The sequence below is a fragment of the Macrobrachium nipponense genome, chromosome 9, assembly GCF_015104395.2.
Source record: "Macrobrachium nipponense isolate FS-2020 chromosome 9, ASM1510439v2, whole genome shotgun sequence".
Classification (NCBI taxonomy): domain Eukaryota; kingdom Metazoa; phylum Arthropoda; class Malacostraca; order Decapoda; family Palaemonidae; genus Macrobrachium; species Macrobrachium nipponense.
In genome coordinates this window covers 65,162,480-65,182,064 of record NC_061110.1, presented here as the reverse complement: position 1 = coordinate 65,182,064, position 19,585 = coordinate 65,162,480, and the positions used below count along the sequence as shown (strand labels likewise).

The window sequence follows — 19,585 nt, the reverse complement described above, 5'->3', positions numbered from 1 at the left end:
ATTGCTGCAGTATTTACTCCATATTGTAGCTGCCTTTATAACTACTCGACTCGACACTGGGACACCTTCTCAGGTGTAGAAGAGAACCTTCTGTGGAGGGTCCTTGGGACGCCCTCCTGTACCTACCTTTCTTTTGTGCGATGCCAAGATTTTAGTTTAGTTTGTGGTGATAGTGATTGTCTGTTTGTTTCTTTGACTCTTGTGAAGTGACACTGGAAATGTAACTACAAACGTTGCGTGGTTACGAGTCTTCTGGAAGATTTGTTATTTGTCGTGTGTTGTGCCCGTTGGCCTCCATTCTTTCAAGGAGAGAAAACTTTCGAGTCAAAATTGGAGGATGGAACTTCACCTGTTATTCGCCGTCGAAAACAGAAATCTGCTCTATATAAGTTAATATTGGATTTCGGTGCTGATGACGTTTTGGTATGACGACCTCCTACAGTCGGTTAACGTTATTGTGAGCCGATGATTACATAATGTCTTCGGTCGCCTCTTCATATGAGTCCATCTGTGAAATCTTAGCAAATGAGTTTCATGTGTTGTAAATTTTCGCTTTGCGGGAGGGCCTGACGAAGATGAAGGGTGTGGTATCTCCTGGAAGCCTGGAAAGATGGCTCTTTTCAACTCGCATTGCTAGACAGGTATGGTTCAAGTTCGTCTTTTGTGTTTGTGTGGGTTTGCGCGCTTGCCAGTCCGTCTCCGGCGCACACTGTATGCTGTAACGCTTTGAGAGAGTGAGAGAGAGCCTAATCATGACTCGAAGACATACTCTCACTGTAAACAAGATTTAAGTTTGCCCCTCCCCCTCCCTAGTTTTAAAAACAGAAGTTACTGGAAAAGACTTGGCAATGAAGATGAGCATTCCATAGTTTGATATTAGAGGAAGAATAGAAAAACTGATAAAAGTGTTGTTAATTCCCCAAATTAAATGGTTGTAGAGGCCCTCCCCCCTCCCCCCCCCATTTCGAATCTCACGACAAAAATCACTACCTTCCGGGGCCGTACTCAAGTCCCCCTTTACGGAATTTGCCCGTCATGTGCCCCCATTGCTTACGCAAAGCCCATTGAATAGGTAATTGTTCAAAGATAAGAGTTAAGATATCTGTTCTCGAAGTCTGTAGGGCTCTTGCAGCGGCATATTGGTTAATGTAAACTTTTTTTGTCTTGTTTTACTAGCCATAGAATCGTGTCTATAAGTTTCCCCTTCTATGCTATTGAAGCGTATGTTTTACTATTGACGGTAACACATGCTATGAATAAATGCTGACTGAATCATACTCTTTCATTTATTCAGAATTATATCTAGATGTATAATTTTTTGAAAAATAAATTTCATATGTCAGGACTCTGATGAAAAGAGTAGGCAGCTGACTCTCTCTCTCTCTCTCTCTCTCTCTCTCTCTCTCGCTCTCTCTCTCTCTCTCTCCTCTTCTCATCTCTCTTACTCTCTCTATATATATATATAATATATATATATATTATATATACACATATATATATATATATATAATATATATAATGTGCGTTAGAGCTTGACTTATTTATTATTTGAGAGATGCTAAGTAAAGAAAATTGATTGTGCGAATCTATGATTAGAAGTGACTTCACCATATCAACTAGAATGGCAGCCAACAACTTGATTATATATATACTCAAGCATTGCTTCGGTCTCCTTCATTTGACCAGAAGTGCAGGGATGATCAATATTCTCGAGAAACTGTTGGTCACCGACTAACTGCATTCTTGGAGACGAGATGCGCTTTCTTTGTGCATTTCAACACTTGAATGCTGCTGATTATAAGAATCCCCGTATGTGTTAATTCATTTTGTTTCAGTGCGAGTAGCCTGAGCATGTTGTTGCGTATAGGGACCTTTCGATGTTTTCTCAGAATATTGCGCCCAAGGCTGCTTTTAATGTTTATGCATTTTTTACTGCTGCGCTATTAATTATACTCTAAACGGGAGGTTTTAATAGCACATCACAGTTGCTTGGTGATATATATATATATATATATATATATAAATTAATATATAAATATATATATAAAAATGTATAAAAATATATACATATATATATACACATATATAAAATGTCTGGAAAACATTAAATATATATATATATATATATATATATATATATATATATACACATATATATATTCACAGATAAAGGAAAGTTGAGACTGGGTGTAGGTCCTGACCAGTTTCAGCTTTATTTTCAACGCCTTCGTCAATGGCTTGGAAATAAAGCTGAAACCGGTCGGGACCTACACCCAGTCTCTCATTATTTGTTTATGATGGTGTGGGATAAAAGAACCGTGTATTAAAGTCATTATTAACACACACACACACACACACATATAATATATATATATATGTGTGTGTGTGTGTGTGTGTATATATGGAAATAATGGACACATGAATACGTGTTTCACAGAAACCCATTTCTGATTCACGACGGGTATGAACCTCAGTCTCCTGAGTGAGCGGCCTGAGTGGTACGTGATATATATATATATATATATATAGATATACTATATATATACACACTACCATATATATATATATTGTATATATATATATCGAGAGAGACTATAATGTGTATAGCGAGACTAACAGAAACGAGTGATAATCGAAAGGCATATACAGGAATATTTGATATCAAGCGAGAGAAACGCGAGAGGCAATAAGAACAACAATTGTTACTCATTAAACATATTGTTCAGTGCGCATTTAGCGAAGTTTGAAGGTGCAAAGGAGATCAAAGGTTAAAACAAGCGAGTAGGAGCCAGTACCGGACATCGTGAGTCTTGACCTCACATAGTGACCTCTTAAGAGATGTTTACCATGACATCATACAGTCGTAACCGAAATACATTTGGAAAGTAGTGCGTGAATTAAAATGAAAAGTGACCTCTTTTTCAGACGAAAGTAAAGAAATGAATAGTTAATAAGCACCTAACCAAAAGACCACACATATAAACCGTTCGTACGAAGGAACGGGAGGAGAGCAAGGCACAAAGTAAGGGGAAGTGATGGGTGTGTGGCGGTGCGACTGCGGGCGATGTGACTCGGGCCTCATGGTGATGTGTGGACTTAAATTTCTTCACGAGTGCCCAGGGACTTATGAAAGAATCTAAGTCCAAGTGTCGACTCATAAAAGTCCTAAGTGCTTTCGAAAGAGACTCGGTTCAATCACCGGAAGATTATAAGTATTAAGTGTCTTTTAAATAGACTCGGTACAATCACCGCAAGCCTATAAGTCACGAGTGCCCCCCCCCCCTTTTTTTTTAAAGGTAGACTCAGTTCAATTACCTAAAAGTTAAGGTGGATTTCTTTATATAAACATTTAAGGAAATAATAAATGTATTTTAGGAAATCATGAGTTTATTTATCACCTGCTTTTGAAATAGATATGGTGGTTGATGCAAATACTATGTAATAGAGAAAGGAGATAACTTCATCTACGTACGTACTTAAGCGATGCAAGCCTATTGTTCCCGTTGAAGAGTAAAAGGCACGCTACCAAGCGTCCTACGCCTGAAGAATACTCCTCCCCATAACACACACACAAACACACACATGTTTATAATAACTCTCGTGGTTCTTTTATCACACATCATCACAGGCAAATAATGAGACTGGGTGTAGGTCCTGACCAGTTTTGACGAGGGTTTGGAAATAAAGCTGAAACTGGTCAGGTCCTACACCCAGTCTCTCAATTTTTTTTACCTGTGAATATATATATATATATATATATATATATATATATATATATATATATATATATATATATATATATATATATATTGTTTATGTTAATGCAGTTTTTTATACTGTGTGATAACGGTCCGGTTACGCCAGAGAAAGATTAATGCATTTGGTTTTTGGGTGGTGAGTTCTTTGAGATACTGTGGGATAATGATAGTATTAGCAAATCAGAGTGCAATTGCCGTAGGATCATAGTAACCAGTGGGATGAAGATCTTTTGCAGAGTCTCTGCTTTAGCTTACCAGCATTGTATAACAGTTATTATTTATTTGTCTTACTTTATCACTGTCCTTATATCTATGCAGACTTTATACTGACACGGTTGAAAAGTATCAGTTTCTTCAGCATTGAATTCTTTTTCTTTTTTATTTCAGCAGCACTTGTAAATTAACACAGACTTGCTTTCATTTTCTTTAGAAATGAGCTTCGAATTTTGGTGAAATTCAACGAGCAGCTGCTTCAAGCAGTCCTTTTTAGGAACTACTTTTGGAATGTCAAACCCTCTGCCTTTTCAATTTTTATGAATCACTTGCTGCTTTTTCAAAGGTGAGCCTGTCGGCACTTTGGGTGTTATTTTTTAAGAAACTTTCCTTGTGATACAGTATTAGGTAACTGAGTTAAATGACTAAGGGCAATACACCTGTCTTCAGTGCTACTCTTCTTGGATTTTTTTCCCTTCATTTTGTCGCTAAAACTTAGTGAATCATTTAAGAAGAGGAAAAGCTGTACCATGCCAGACAGACATTTCCGAATGAAAGATTCTAAACATTAGATTGTGCTGTAGCTTACTAGGTATCTAGGACGTTGTAAATATGAACTAGGCGAAATCATGTACTGGCCAGAAGCATACGACATTTTGCTACCTATTTGAGTCTTCCCTCATCCAGTTCTGGTCTCACCTATGACAAGATCATATAGTAGGGATTGGTGAGGCCCTGGTGCAGGTATCCATGAGTCTGCTGTGATATCCCGCAGTCGGTGATTAATAGTATCAGTGCCACAGGTTTGTATTTCTATAACCATCTTGGTTCGGGTTTGGAATATTCCCTTCGTATTTGGGGTCCTCGACTGTAGTTATGTATAGTTGATGCACTCCGTCAAACCAGTTACCTCTTCCTCCCCAAACCCCCTGTTTCACGATGCGTGGTGACTCCACTGTCTCATTTCTTTCGTTGCTGATTTGTATCCTGTTTCGTAGAGCTGAAGGAAAAGGCCCTTCGTGTTGTGGACTATCACATCCTGTGTTAACTCGTTTAGAGATCGGCTGTCTCGGATTGGGCTGTTCAGTGATTAATCGTATCATTTACCTGTATTAGATAAAAATTACTGTTCAAAACATCGTCCCTAGCCTTCCCCATTCAAAAGTTACGGGTAGCTGCTTATCATTGTAATTGTTACGCTGTTGTAGTACACAGTGGTTTCTTACTATGACAGGTAAATGAAAATTTCCTGGAGCAGCGTGAACATGGAGGCGACTTTGTGTTGGCATTTTTTCTTGGTGTAGTGACACGAAGGTCTGCTTCATGGTCCTGTTGCTGAATAACCACTGGTTCCTTGCAACGCAAAAACACCATACAAACAAACAAACAATACACATTGACAATTTCTTAACATCCGCATCCACATCTGCATTAGCATTGCGAGCAACAGCCGCATCCACAGTTTGAAAATGCGGATATGAGGATGTCGCCCCCTGTTCAGTGTTCAATAGTCCTTACTCATACATTGTAGCTGAAAATGGATTTTTTTTTTTTTTTTTTTATAAATTTGGCTTTTTTGTTTTATTATACAGAATACATGATACACAATTACACATTTCAGACTATAAACTTTATAAGTAGCTCTGTTAAATCATATTGGTTTTAAAGCATATTTGTTTAAGTAATTTCATGTCTTTTACAACAGTTGTAATCATAAAGGCAGGGTGTTGCATTTTTTAGGAAACTCTCTCTCTCTCTCTCTCTCTCTCTCTCTCTCGCCCTATCTCTTGACTATTATAGGAAGGAATAGAAAGGTGATAAAAGTGTTGTTAATTCCCCAAATTAAATGGTTGTAGAGGCCCTCCCCCCTCCCCCCCATTTCGAATCTCACGACAAAAATCACTACCTTCCGGGGGTCGTACTCAAGTCCCCCTTTACGGAATTTGCCCGTCATGTGCCCCCATTGCTTACGCAAAGCCCATTAAATAGGTAATTGTTCAAAGATAAGAGTTAAGATATCTGTTCTCGAAGTCTGTAGGGCTCTTGCAGCGGCATATTGGTTTTAAAGCATATTTGTTTAAGTAATTTCATGTCTTTTTACAACAGTTGTAATCATAAAGGCGGGGTGTTGCATTTTTTAGGAAACACTCTCTCTCTCTCTCTCTCTCTCTCTCTCTCTTTAATGTGAAAAATGGCTTTGAGTTTGTTACCCTTATGCAGTGAGCATGAAATGACCTTGTGGTAAGACAACTAAAACGTTCGTGTATCGCTGTTACTATTATTACGTTCATATGAAAGTATACACTCACACACATGAGTATCATATATGTTTCTACTTTAGATTAGTGCATCAAATATTATTTAATAACTCATGATTTTGAATTATTTGGCTGAAAATCGTCTTTGATAATTAAATATATTTAAATTATTTAGATTTTTTCAAAGTATAGAATTTTCAAAGTATCCACATCTGCAAATATATATATATATATATATATATATATATAATATATATATATATATATATATATATATATATGGTATTTATTTTTGTGTGCGCGTTTTTGGTGTCGTAACCCTGATATTAGCGCGTCAGCTCTGGAGCTGAGAAACCTTTATTTAAAGCGGGCGACGAGTAAGGGTTTGGGTGCTTTCCTTGAAGATCCATGATGCATCTTTTAGGCTGACCAGTAAATTTGTCAACTTGATATCAGTAGACTGGTGTGGATTGTCGCTAGGGCAGAGAGAGAGAGAGGAGAGAGAATTTGAGGGTCATACTTTCTGTATCTCACAGAAAGCGAGGGAGTAAACGAGGCAATCCTCATCACAGCAGTAGTGTAAGACTATTCGTAAGGGATACTCTCGTCTTTCACAATTGGACGCATCTCCAAGACTCTTTGCCAGCGAGAGCGTCGAGATCTTCATATTAGAGGATCAAAATCAGATCAAGTTAGAGTTCTCATAAAGGGCACTCGAGTTTATAGATCTTCATTCTTTTCCGCCGTGACTCAGGTTATGTGCTTGTGTGGAGGAGCCTCACTCTTATGAGTCTTGTATTGGAGTTGCGAAACATTTTTTAATGGAACAAAGTACGTCACTTTTCATCGATTTGAAGTTATTTTGTGGAGTTTGTTTTTGGTTTTTCCTACGACTCCCAAATAAACGGATATATTTATTGTTTTGAGTCTTTTTGTTAACAAAAGCCTCTCCAGATTGCGCAAGTATTGGAATCATGAAGGCATTTTTAGTAGTTAGTGTACTGCTAACGAACAGCTGATGGAGCAATTAAACTCACGCTGCTTTTTTATGCTCCTGTTGCCTGCAATGTAATGTCCGTAGAACTGTGGTTATATTGGGTGTGTCTTTACTCGAGTAGTATACAGGGATTGATTACGTCGTATTCACCTGTTGATTCCTCTTGAAGTGTCGCCCGACTTCAAGTGAGGAGGCGACAGCGTCGGGAAATCGCTTTTTTGTTGGGCCTGAGGAAGCATATTTTGAAGAAGAAGCAGGAAAAGAGATAAGATCACGTATTTCAGTGTTTTATTCTGACATTTTGTGACTGCAGACAGAGATTCATTAGATGTATACATCTAATGTATACATATGAATCTGTTACTCATGGCTGGAAAGAAGTCCCTGTGTTATATTATATACTAATATATTAGGTGTGTATGTATATATATATATATATATATATATATATATCTATATATATATATATATATATATCACATAAAAGGTTAGTTCACATATGTCATCTGGGGGATCTCTGAAGAGCCAGCTGTCTCCTGTCATATTTATACGTTAATTTTCACTTTTCACATCCTTGTTTTTAATCTAACATTATTAGACTTTACTCATATATCGGAGTTGAGTGCCATTGCATATCTAGTAGAATCCTGATGATAGTAGAGGAACGGTTTTTGTTTTTCCTTCCTAACTTCAGCCGTGAAGCTTGGATGTATATGAAATTTGAAAAGCGTTACTAGGAATTTAGTAAGTGTTGTATTTATGTAATAGATGCCACATGTCCATTTGTATTAAATTAACGCTGCCACAAAAGGAATTGCATAAATGCCTGTCACTACTAAGCCTAGATTCCAATAAAAAAACGAAGATATGATGTCCGGCCGAGATTTGATCTCAGGTCTGAGGTACAGAACTCTTAAGATAACAGTGATCACCTGGCTCACTTTTCTTCTGTCGAAGTCGGATACATTTACTATAACTGGAATAGAGCCACCTTCACCATCTTAGCCAAATATTTACTCGCTAATAGATTTTGGGCTGAAATATATATTTAGAATCTACTGGTCACTTTTTAACAGAACTTCTCGATTCCTTCTCATTTTAGAAACACGTGTCGCTACTAAGCCTAGATCAAGATCAAGATGGAATGAAGATACTCTGACGTCCGACAGAGATTCGATCTCGGTTTCAGGCTAAAGAACGAGGTAACATTAATTGCCTGTCCATGTTCCTGTAGTAGGGGTGTAAGAGTACTGCTACCGTAGATCCTGCGTGTCCTGAAAGGCGACTGATAGGACAGCTGCTGCCTTGCAGTCTTACTTTTGAGTACAATGCCACGCCCACCGCCAATAACTGTGATTGATGACACCAAGGGCATGCGGTCGTAAAATCCTCTTTGCCCAACAGTAAACCGTGCCTGATGTTATGAGGAAGGCAGTGGAAAAGGCGCATCAAATCAGGCAACCGACCCCGTAATGTAGGGATAACGGTGGGAAAAAAGAAGAAGAAGGAAGAGTAGGAAGGAAGGCGTATTCTTTTTATTTCTTTCTTAATTTGGAATTAGCCTTAGTAGTTATAAGTGTTTCCAAAATGGGAAGAAATCGTGGACTTTAGAGGGCATTGTAGTTAATAAAAATTACATGTGTATCTAGTTAAAAGTGACCAGTGAATTCTAAATATATATATATATATATATATATATATATATGTATGTATATATATATTATATATGTGTGTGTGTGTGTGTGTGTGTGTGTGTGTGTGTGTGTGGTGTGTGTGTGTGTTATACACATATCCATACACACTCACATACATATATATTTGTATATGTATTTATATTGTATTTACCATCTATATACTTGTGTACGTTTTGTAAAAGTAGTGTGTGTATTTATATATATATGTAAATGATTTTGTAAAAGTATTTTAGGTTATCGCAATGCAAGTAAATGACCATAATATTAATTAGTACAGATTTTAATGAGATAAGGTTCCTGGATAATTAGAATCATATCTGAGTTTGTGATGTAAAAATCTATGCCGCGACTATTGCTGCCAATTATGTAGCGTTATCTTGTTATCTCGGAGTTATTGTCTTCCAACCTTGTACGAGTAATTTATCGCAGTGATTTCTTTCTCAAGTTCTTCGAAAACAGTTTGTTTAATATATTTGTACTGAAATAGGCTTTGTTTGAAACTGGAGAGAATCCTCAGTTGAGAAAAGATGTCCTCCATGAGGGAGTATTGCGCATCAACGCCGTGTTTTCAATTACCTTTGTGTTGTGGTTGGAGTTCCTGTTTCCCCATCCGGCCTGTCCCATGTACGTATATAGCTGCTACGCCTGTATGCCACGTATTCATGCCTGGATTATGCTCGTCGAGTTTTTGCATTATGTAGTGCACTGAGGTCCGTGGCAGATGTGATGTGATGTGTAGTCCTTTCGTATTGTCACGACTTAATCCGAGATTTTGTGAGGTTCTTTCTTGTGCCCTGTTTTGGATACTTTACCTTCCAGTCTCTTTGAAGTAAAATTGATTAAGAAAGGAGTTTGTTATACAAGCTTCCAAACATGAAAGCAAATGAGCTCCTACCAGAAACATTGTTCTGTACTTTTAACCAGACAGATTTTTAGTATTACAATATTTTTAAAAACTCAGTGTGCTTACTTACCGCATTTATTCTTCATTTTAAATGTTCAATAACTCACAGATTTGGTATGTTTTGTGTGTTATATGTTTTTTATTTTTTTTATTTAACGGGAGTCAAATTGTGCATGGGTCATATATGTACACACACACACACACACACACACACACCACATTATAATATATATATATAATCTATATATATATATAGATATATATATATATATATTATATATATAAAGGCAAAAGCCACGAAGATCTGCTAAGTAAAGGACATTGAGTCGAAAGGCCTCGCATTACTACTTCGTTTCACTTTCCTTCGTGGCTTTTGCCTTTATTTATAAATTCATCACGTTCCAAATTTTCGTGATTCAGTTACACTCACGCGACTGCCAGTTGTTAACTGGGCCCCTCGTCTTAAGCTTTCTCGTTGGGTGTTTCATTGACTTCCTACAAATCAACTTTGCAATACCTGTGGGCATCATCGCCATTAATAAATAATGTGGCCTCAAGGGAATAAAAACCATAAAATTTCCAAGAAATTGATAAAATGGTAAAAATGAATTGATGATACGTTATCTATCTTCTCTATTGTCCTCAGTGGCTTTATTAGTTTCCCTTAGTTTCACTGTTGCCTGCAGTGTTGTTACTAACCAGCCTTTGGGAGCTTTCCGATTTCTTCCCTTGAAAGTTCAGTTCTTTGAGCAGTTGAGAACTTGATTAGCTCGAGGTGAAGATTTATTTGAAATTCCCATAACTCTGAAAAAAAAATTTCGAGATGAAGTCAGACAGGTATATCTAGTTATGAGGAGTGTGCGTTTGATGTTGAATCTCATTTTCCTTCATTAGCATAACGGAAAAACCAGTGGGCTCCTAACCAGCTGCATCAAAGTAACCAGAATGGCATCTCTGTATGTTCTACATTGGAAACTGATATAGGGAGTATGCAGTTCGTTAGAATTGGGATTTGAGGGACAGAAGAGATCCTGTAGGATTTGGCTAACTAGCCCTAGTAATATACGACAATTTTATGTTGATTTTTCTTCGAAATACACCCGTAAGGATAAATAATGTAGCAAGATCGTGCTTTTTTTCCCGCTTATATGGTGTTGTGCGAGTTAGATATATGAAGCATAATTTGCATCTAATTTGTGGTCTGCTCGAGTTCTAGTGTCTTTTAAAGAAATGGTAATCGTACACAGTCGGCCAACGCCCATTACTGTTCATGGCACGGCCTCATGTCTAAACCTATAAACTCCCAATTAAGGATTCAGTTACATGTTTCAAATTGAAATAGCTTATATATCCCGTGCTGACACAGCTCGAACACCCTCATAAACAAATTTTGGGTTTGCGAGTCGGTCCAGCTTTGTAAAAGTCATTACCTCCGCCAAGGAGATGATGCTGTTGGTTTGGCGTGTCTGTTTGTCGGTCAGCAAAGATACGTCAAAGCCACAGGTAGAAGAAATCCCCATGTCTCAAGTAATTAAATTTGGTGTGGATATGAGTTTGGATCTGGTTTTGGATCCGAGATACCAAGATTCATCGTTGTCAAGAAGTCTGATTAGAGTGAACAACAGATTTCTGCTTTTTAGAAAGGAAACTGCTCAAGACCATTCTAATTCTTGCTTTACTGATTCCCTCCTTATATTCACGAATGACTAAAAAAGACGCAAAATAATCTGTGATTTGCTTATTTACCTTCAACTGTTGCATTATTTTCATGTGTGTAGCTACGGTTAAGTACTTTGAACATTTGTGTCAAATTCTGAATTTTGATTCTCTCTCGTTTTTTTTTTATATATATATAAAAAGAAACTCGCATGCATATGGAAAGATGATTGTTGTTGAGAAGTGTACTTTGTGAAAATTGAAGGTTTAGTTTAAGTATTTTGTCTACTTATACTCTGATGCTCATCGATATAAGTTTTACTCTACTCTCATAAAGGGAGGACGACAACTGTTGTAGGGGTAGTGTGCCCCAGTACGTGGCTTAGTGGTCGATTATTGAACTCTCATTTGTATTTTGGCCACCGCTTGTGTGGACCACGGTTCGTGTCCGGCGTCTGCCATTAAGTCACCCCACATTTCGAATGGTTGATGAGAGGCCGTTGGATGCCAAGAAAAGGTCTTGCTGAAAACAAGATATAACTTGGCGACATGACCCATTCCAAAGTGGAAGAAGAGACATAAAGTGAACTATGTTTTATATGATGGTATATTTGTGAGCGCGCGCTTGTGTGTCAGGATATTTAGGATAAAGTTGATATCCCCGGGGCCCTTTCCTAGATGTCCTTAGCACTTCTAGGCGGCCCCCATCCAAGCACTGTCCAGATTAAACATCGTTGAACTTCCCTGATGCCATGCATATGTATGAATAGAAGGCGCCCTTTGTGGGAGCGTTAACATTTGGACATTTTGTTGTTCATTCAGCAACCCGATAAAGACACTGTTCGGTCTACCAGGGTAAAAAGAAGCTGTTCTCTTTTTACCTGGATGTTTAATATGTGAAGTCAAGACCCGGGTTTTTCTTCTTTTTAGAGGAACTTGGGCTTCTTGATTTTAGTGTGTTGCGAAAACCTTTTGGGGAACTCCCAAATATGTTGGAGAACGACAGGTAGAAGATACGAGACAATGCTTGAATTTGTTCCATTACATTGAAAACAGTGTGACATTACATTTGTTACAATCTGTTACTGAAAGACGAAGAATGCACAGTAACCGGTCACGCAACTACTGAAATGATGACTCCTTGAATATGAAAGCACTGCTTTCGATTTCCAGTGTAGAGCTCGCTTCTTTGCCCTGCAGTGAAAGATATTGATTTATGTGTTTGTGTACTGGAGAAAATGCAGGTGAAAGGCACATAATTAACGTTTTTAATTGGACGGTTACAATCTGCACTGTTATTGCAGAAGGGTTGTTATTTGGTTGTGGAAACAAATTCCACTAATTGCCTTGGCAGATTAAACTGCCCTTGTGTCCAGCACAGGCTCTTGCTTATTGAACATACCCTACTCGTGAGTGTAGCCTTATTTAATACAGTAGCCTATAATTGGAGATTTTACCGAATGACGTGTTAGTTAAACGGGAAAGTTAACTAAGATTTGATTATGTTAGAGGTGGGGTGTCTCAATTGTTGTCACTTGAAAGGTATCCCTCTTTTATTAGTTTCCTCATTCTATCTCGAAGACGATTGCAAATTCTAGTTATTTTCCTCAACTTGATTCAACCCGATATTTTCTGTCGAAGTCGAGTTTTGTTATGGACACGAAAACAAGAAGGCATTGCCGAATGCTTGATGGTTGCCATCCAAGTGTTTGCTTTTGTGTTTCGTAATTGATAGTCACCTTTTGTATATGTGTATATTTACGAAGCATGAAGATGTATATTTAATTGTTGTAGTCATTAACATATGTTTTATGCTTATTCTAAATAATGCCCATGCGAAATACCTTGAAGTTTAACTTGGCTTCACTGTCAGTTTAACAAGTGATTAACGAACGAAGTAGCTTTAGAGAATTTTGCATTGAAATGTATCATAATTACGTACCATTAACTGTGAGTTCCCTTCCCGTGTGTCAAGAAGAACGGGCCCATGAAATCCATAGGTAATTTTGTAAATAAGATAACATTGCACAACAACTACGTTATTAATAGCTCTTAACTTTTACGTATTGTATATGAATGTTAATGTACACGTAATGAAATGAGAGAGAGAGAGAGAGAGAGAGAGAGAGAGAGAGAGAGAGAAGAGAGAGAGAAAACAGCAGCTCTCGAGCAGGTTCGAAATGCACCGTGTTGCAAACAGTGCTACTGATCACGGTATGGGGAACAAGGTGTTTTTCTCCCACTCTTAATTCTGTGCTACTACATAATAATGCTTTCTCCATTTCAATGCTGTTTGCCTTCTCTGCAGCCTTCAGAAGAATTTGTTAGCTTGCTTTCGAGCGTCAAGCCTCCATGTTTCATGCTGCTCTGAATGGGTTCTTTCGCCTGTGTGTGGTTCTGTCCTTAAACAATGTAAGTTAAACCATCTCATGTGTTAGACCAGCTTGCTCGTATGTAAGAATCGTTGGCCATTTGCTCCTCTTTTATTATACCTCTGGGTGGATTACAATACAAATAGCCTTCCAACGACTCATTGCTGTATGTTGGCACCAGATTTTAGCCATAAGGTTTTCTCTATATAGTAGGCCTGTCGGGAATTTATGAGGCCTAATTCAGGGGGCCATTTTCAGAGGTATTGACCTTTACAATGACAAGAGAGTTGTAAAAGCTTCATCAACCATTGCGTTACCAGGAATGTAAGTAGGCTTCGGAAGTATGTACACAGTACCAGGCCAGATATTTCATTCCTGTTGCTAACATTTTAGCTAAGTATGTCCTGTTGCTCAGCATTGAAGCTAACACAAATGACTTGTGATATTTAGGATTATGGGATTTTGTTTAAGTAATCCTTTTCAACGGGCATCCAAAGCTATTCACTACCTTCTGGTTGTTTTGCATTGTCAGAAATATGTGATTTTTATGTTGTGCTTTGCTATGCGATACACAGTCTTTGCTTCATAGCTATTACTCCGATTGCTCGTAACGTATTTTACAGAATGAATGTGATTATTATTATTATTATTATTATTATTATTATTATTATTATTATTATTGGTCCCACGCGTTTCCAACATCCTTGCGGACGTAACACAGGCCCTTTGACGTCAGCGTTACTGTTCTTGATGACCAAAAAGTTGTTTGCCTTATCGGTCACAACGCAACGAGAAATCCAGTCTTTTGCCGTTCTTTTTGAAGCTCAATGGTGCCTCGGCACACTGGGTAAGGGATGGCCAGTCCTCCTGTGCCGTTTTGCAGAGTCATCACCTGAGGTCAGTTGTTTTATATGCATTACGTTAGCTTTTGGAAAAACTGGAATTCATGAGTACTCGTGTGTGGCCTTGATGATTTTGCTCTTGATTTATGAGGCTGCAGTTTATTCTCTTATCCAAGCCACCTTTTAGGTCTTGAATTTCTTTTTATATCGAAAGGCTATTGATAATACACAAACACTAAACTCTTTGAAATTACCCTTTGAATTGGGGATTTCTCTCTCTCTCTCTCTCTCTCTCTCTCTCTCTCTCTCTCTCTCTCTCTCTCTCTCTCTCTCTCTCTCTCTCTCTCTCGATGTTTAGTGTTCTGCGCTAGTCTCCAGTTAACATGATTTTATTTATTTATTTATATTTTGTGTGAGACAGAATGGTTGTTTTCGTAGGGAAGGGACTAGAAGGAATTCACCTTCATTGTAGTACCGTTTGGAGATAAAACTCTTAGTTACCCATGAATATAAACAAAGGATAGAGTCACGAACGTTGACATAATTTTGGTAATTTGATTGTAATAGAGAAATGAGCAAAGGAGACGAGTTGAACGGGCTTAGTTTGAGGAGGTGATGGGAGTTGAAGAATTAGTAGCTGTGCTCATATGCCAGTGGGCTCTGGACTGTGGTGTTGGCGTTTGTGGAGGAAGTAGCAAGTTGAAAAGTGAAGCAATAATGTGAGGTGTACTTTATTTACATGTGCAAAAATTGTTGAAGGTGCAGTTGAATTGAGAAAAGGATCGCAAGAAGAAAAATAGACGTGCTGGAAAGATATTGGAAATTGGTTCGTGGATGATTTCATATTTGGAGAGAAGATGACCAAGAATTTCAAGAGGAAAAAATCCTGGAAAAACCAATCCAGCGGGAGAAGTTGACGAAACCTCAGTCTACCTCTTCTGTGTACCCTGATTTTGCCTGCGGTTCCCATAACGACACCTCTCGTGCTCTCGCTTTTCGTTCATCTCTTTTTTGCTCTCTCTTCATCTCTCACCATTAATCTAAGGAGATGACTGATCTCTGGAGGCGGTCATTTTGTCAAGTTCATAGATGATGTCGCAGTCACTATTGAATCAATTGGTTGTAATTTATATACTGTAATTCTAGTTTAATTATTTCAGTTATAACACATAAGTTGCCTTGCTGTAGATGGTGTCCATACATCATCACATAACTTCGGTTCTAAAACGAACGGTTGTGCCACATCCTCTTGACCGACCATGGCCTTCTATAGTCTCGGGTTATAGTTCCTTTAAAGATTTGACATGAATTATTATTTGATTTTTTATGCATCTTGTTTGCAACAGACAACTGCTTATATTTGGAAATGATTTTTCAAGTTTTTCTATGTTTTTATCTTTGTTTTTCATTTTTTTTTTATTTCATACACTGCAAGAGATAAATAATGCGGTATCGGGCCATTGTGTTTGTAATCGACTATTTTATGGTAGTATCCAATTTTCTTTTCTTATCGACAATTGATAGATCTTAAGGAAAAAATGTTTCGTTAGATGTCTTACGGACAAATTCCGGAGTTTCTTATGACAGTTGATGAAATGGCCTACAAACATTTTTAACATTTGGTCATTGTGATCAAATTTTAATTCAGGAAGGCTAATTTTAGACCTACACATTTCTCACTAGAGAGAGGAAAGCTGATAATATCCAGGTAATCTTCCCGAATAAGAAACTACTCTGCCGTGAATATCGGACTAAGCTGCTTAGGATACATTGGCCCTGTAGAAAAGGAACTTCAAAGGAAAATAGAAACAGTCCTCTATAATAACGGTGCTCTGTCCGGCCTACCAAGAAGAATCACGTAGGAGGCCAAAAGACCCTTGTGCAGATGTGTGAAGCATGTTACTCTAATACAGTAATGAATGCAATATTATGACGAAAGAGAGAGAGAGAGCGTAAGCATAGGCTTATCTATAGATACTTAAAGACTTAAATTCATTATATTTACTATGAGATATTGAGTGATAATATTTCTTCAGATGGTTTAGAAGTGGAGAGAGAGAACAATTTCATTATATTTTCTTTGGGAGATTGGGTGATGACATGTATTTTTAAAGTATGTTTCAGAAGTGGAGAGAGAGAAAGAGAGAATTGTAGTATTGGTGATGGATTTGTGAAGGGGGAAAGCGGAAGAAAGAGCGGTGAGTCAGTTCACAGATACCTGGGAAACAGGGTGATACGGCTGTCAAGATCCTGCTTCACTATACTAAATTAGATATGAAGGGACCCTAGTATGCAAGTTAATTCTCTAAGAAATTCATACCCTAATCTTGATTTCATTCAGTAGTTGCCGCAACATTCAAAGATTGTAAAAAGACGTGGAAAATTTCAACCACAGGCTACTGTCATTCTTGCTCTAATATAGGCTCTACTTTTGAAAATCAGTTTTCATCCTGAAATTATTCACGATAAAAGCTGTGTCAAGTACAATATTTGTTACACAAATAACTCGATATCTATTGCATAAGCAATTAAAGTTTTATATCATGCAAAAAAAAAAAAAAAATGCTGATGTGTTGGGAGATATTTCAGCCTCGCGGCAAAGTAATGCAGCCTTTTAGGCAAACTACGAACTGCTTGTAATGGTAGCAGCCAGAAAACTTTGAGTTGACAGGCTACTTTAACCTTGATAAAGATTTCTTCTTAATGGCAGTAGCTTTGTAAACAGCAACTAGCATTCGATCCATGTCAACGTCAAAGTAATCAAAGTTCTCGGGCTCCTCCTCACATCATAGGAGACATTCTTCGAGATTCAACTAGATTTACTCAACCTACCTTAGCTGTCGCAACATTGACTGCCATTGACATCAGGTAACTTTAAACGTTTTGGAATACAAACATAAATTTGTTGAAACTAAAATAATTATAACCATCACTTACTATGATGCAATAATATTCCGGTTCATGAAGGAAAACGAGTAAATATTGTCGTCGTGATACGTAGTACTACATACATCGGAAATTCTCACTATCATCCAGATCTCTGTGAACGAATCCATCTGAGAAATTCCAATTACTTCAGACATAGATCGTGTTTTTAAGTATCTGAACGGTGTTGGTTTGCAGTTTTAACTTTTAAGATATAATTTACATTGTATTTTCATGTTCTAGAGTAAATTTAGTGAGATTCTGCCTTTTCAGTAAAAATCAAATGGGAAATTCGATGAATGAAACCTAATGGAACTGAATCTTCACTTTTCTTCCCGAGTGTACAAAATGAATGATAATTGCATTGCCATTTTTTTGTACATTGCCTTCAACTTCTTTTTTTTTTTTTTTTAAGAAAAAGTAAGTGGTGATCCTTCCCTTTTCCCACAGACATGTTTTCTTGTTGCTCCTAAATCTTTCTATAAGACACAAGACAGGCGATACAGATGTCTTCGTCTTCACATGTTGTTATAAATACAGACATGCGGTTCCTGCAAGCACACTCAGTGTGTATCTTAAAGGCGAGTTTGGTAGCAACACTAAAATCAACGCCGTCAAACTGTGAAGTTGGTATCTTCTTTTTGAAGCTATGTTCTGGCGATAACCTTCAAGTCACAAACAAAGAAACACGGTAAAAAAAATAAAGAATAAACAATTGCATGATGCGTTTTGGTAGAAACACCTATTCTTACTGATGATAAGCGTAATGCAACAATACTCGCATTCTGGGATGGCAACGTAATAGGCAGCCATATCTTTTCAAGAGAGGGGAAAGAAAAGTAATATGTTCAGATTTTGCATCGCAGTGTGAACTCCTCCCTCAATTCAAGACGAATCCGGGTAAGAGTTATGTTCTGCCACTGCCGATGATGATGATGACGAATACGGCAGAATAACTACATAATTTCTGTGTATTCCCACTGTTCAGTTTTTCTCTCGCGTGAACGTCTGCAGCTTTAAAGAGAAGTACATGAAGAAATTTTCTCAAATTTTGGACTACGTAAGGTGCTTTCCTTTTTCATTCTGTTTCAGAATTTCAGTACGGCTACAATAGTTAAAAGTCTACGTTTAACAAGACCATCGGAATGACAGCAATCATAAAAATCCCAAGAGTGAGCTCAGAAATGAGTTATTGCAGAGCCTTGATTTCGTTGTCTTTATGAATGAAGATCTTTGCGTATCTTGTATAAATATGCATTGGAAGCAAGGACCAGTTGGTAAGGCGAACGTTCGTTACGTTGTTTCGAGATCGGAGAGGAGCGATGATGGAGTTGACTGGGATCGGTGACGTAGCTGTTTCAGCCGTTTGTCCGTTTATTCTGAAACGCTTCGCTCATTTACTTTTCGTCTTTGATATTTACTTTTCACGGCGGCGTTTAGAATAGTTGTGTGTTGCCTTTGAATGCATGATCGAAAAACTGCCCTTCCTCATTATATTATGACAGGAGGCAATCCATATTTCATAGTAGCTGTCTTTGCCGTCGCAGGACCGCCCGCTTCGTCTCATTGGTCCTTTGCGTGAAGGCGAAGGGAGAATGCTGGGGTGTTGTTTCTTGGTTTAGAGGAGGGATACACTGACCTACTTAGCAGGTTCTAATTGTTGTTGTTGCCGATGTTGCTGTTGCAGCTCCGAGAGGCGAGCGAGTGAGTGAGGTCGTGGAAAAACCTGTTCTTATTGGCCTTAACCTCTTGTGATCTTTGGCGTCTCTCCTGCTTCGATCCCCCACCCCCGCCTCTTCCATTCTTACTTCTCCTGACCTCCCTCGCCTCCTCCTCCTCCTCCATCCTCCTCCTCCTCCTCCTCCTCCTCCTCCTTTCTCCTCCTCCCTCCTCCCTCCTCCCTCCTCCTCTTCTCACCCCCCACAAGTCCATAATTCTCCCTCTTGACCTTTATTAAACTGAAAGT

The 19,585-nt window shown here is 38.1% G+C and overlaps 1 protein-coding gene across 2 annotated transcripts in view; it reads left to right on the top strand.

Moving 5' to 3' along the window:
- LOC135218670 (probable ribonuclease ZC3H12B) overlaps window positions 1-19,585 on the top strand; it is a 463,521-nt gene that overhangs the window by 73,159 nt on the left and 370,777 nt on the right. The window contains exon 1 of one of the 2 annotated variants that reach the window (XM_064255118.1): window positions 68-641. The exons of the other annotated variant lie outside the window; for it this stretch is intronic. Within the exon in view, the coding sequence (XP_064111188.1) occupies window positions 576-641 (66 nt within the window). The 5' untranslated portion in view covers window positions 68-575. Of the gene's footprint in view, window positions 1-67; window positions 642-19,585 lie in introns of those variants that run through there. 2 annotated transcript variants of the gene reach the window in all.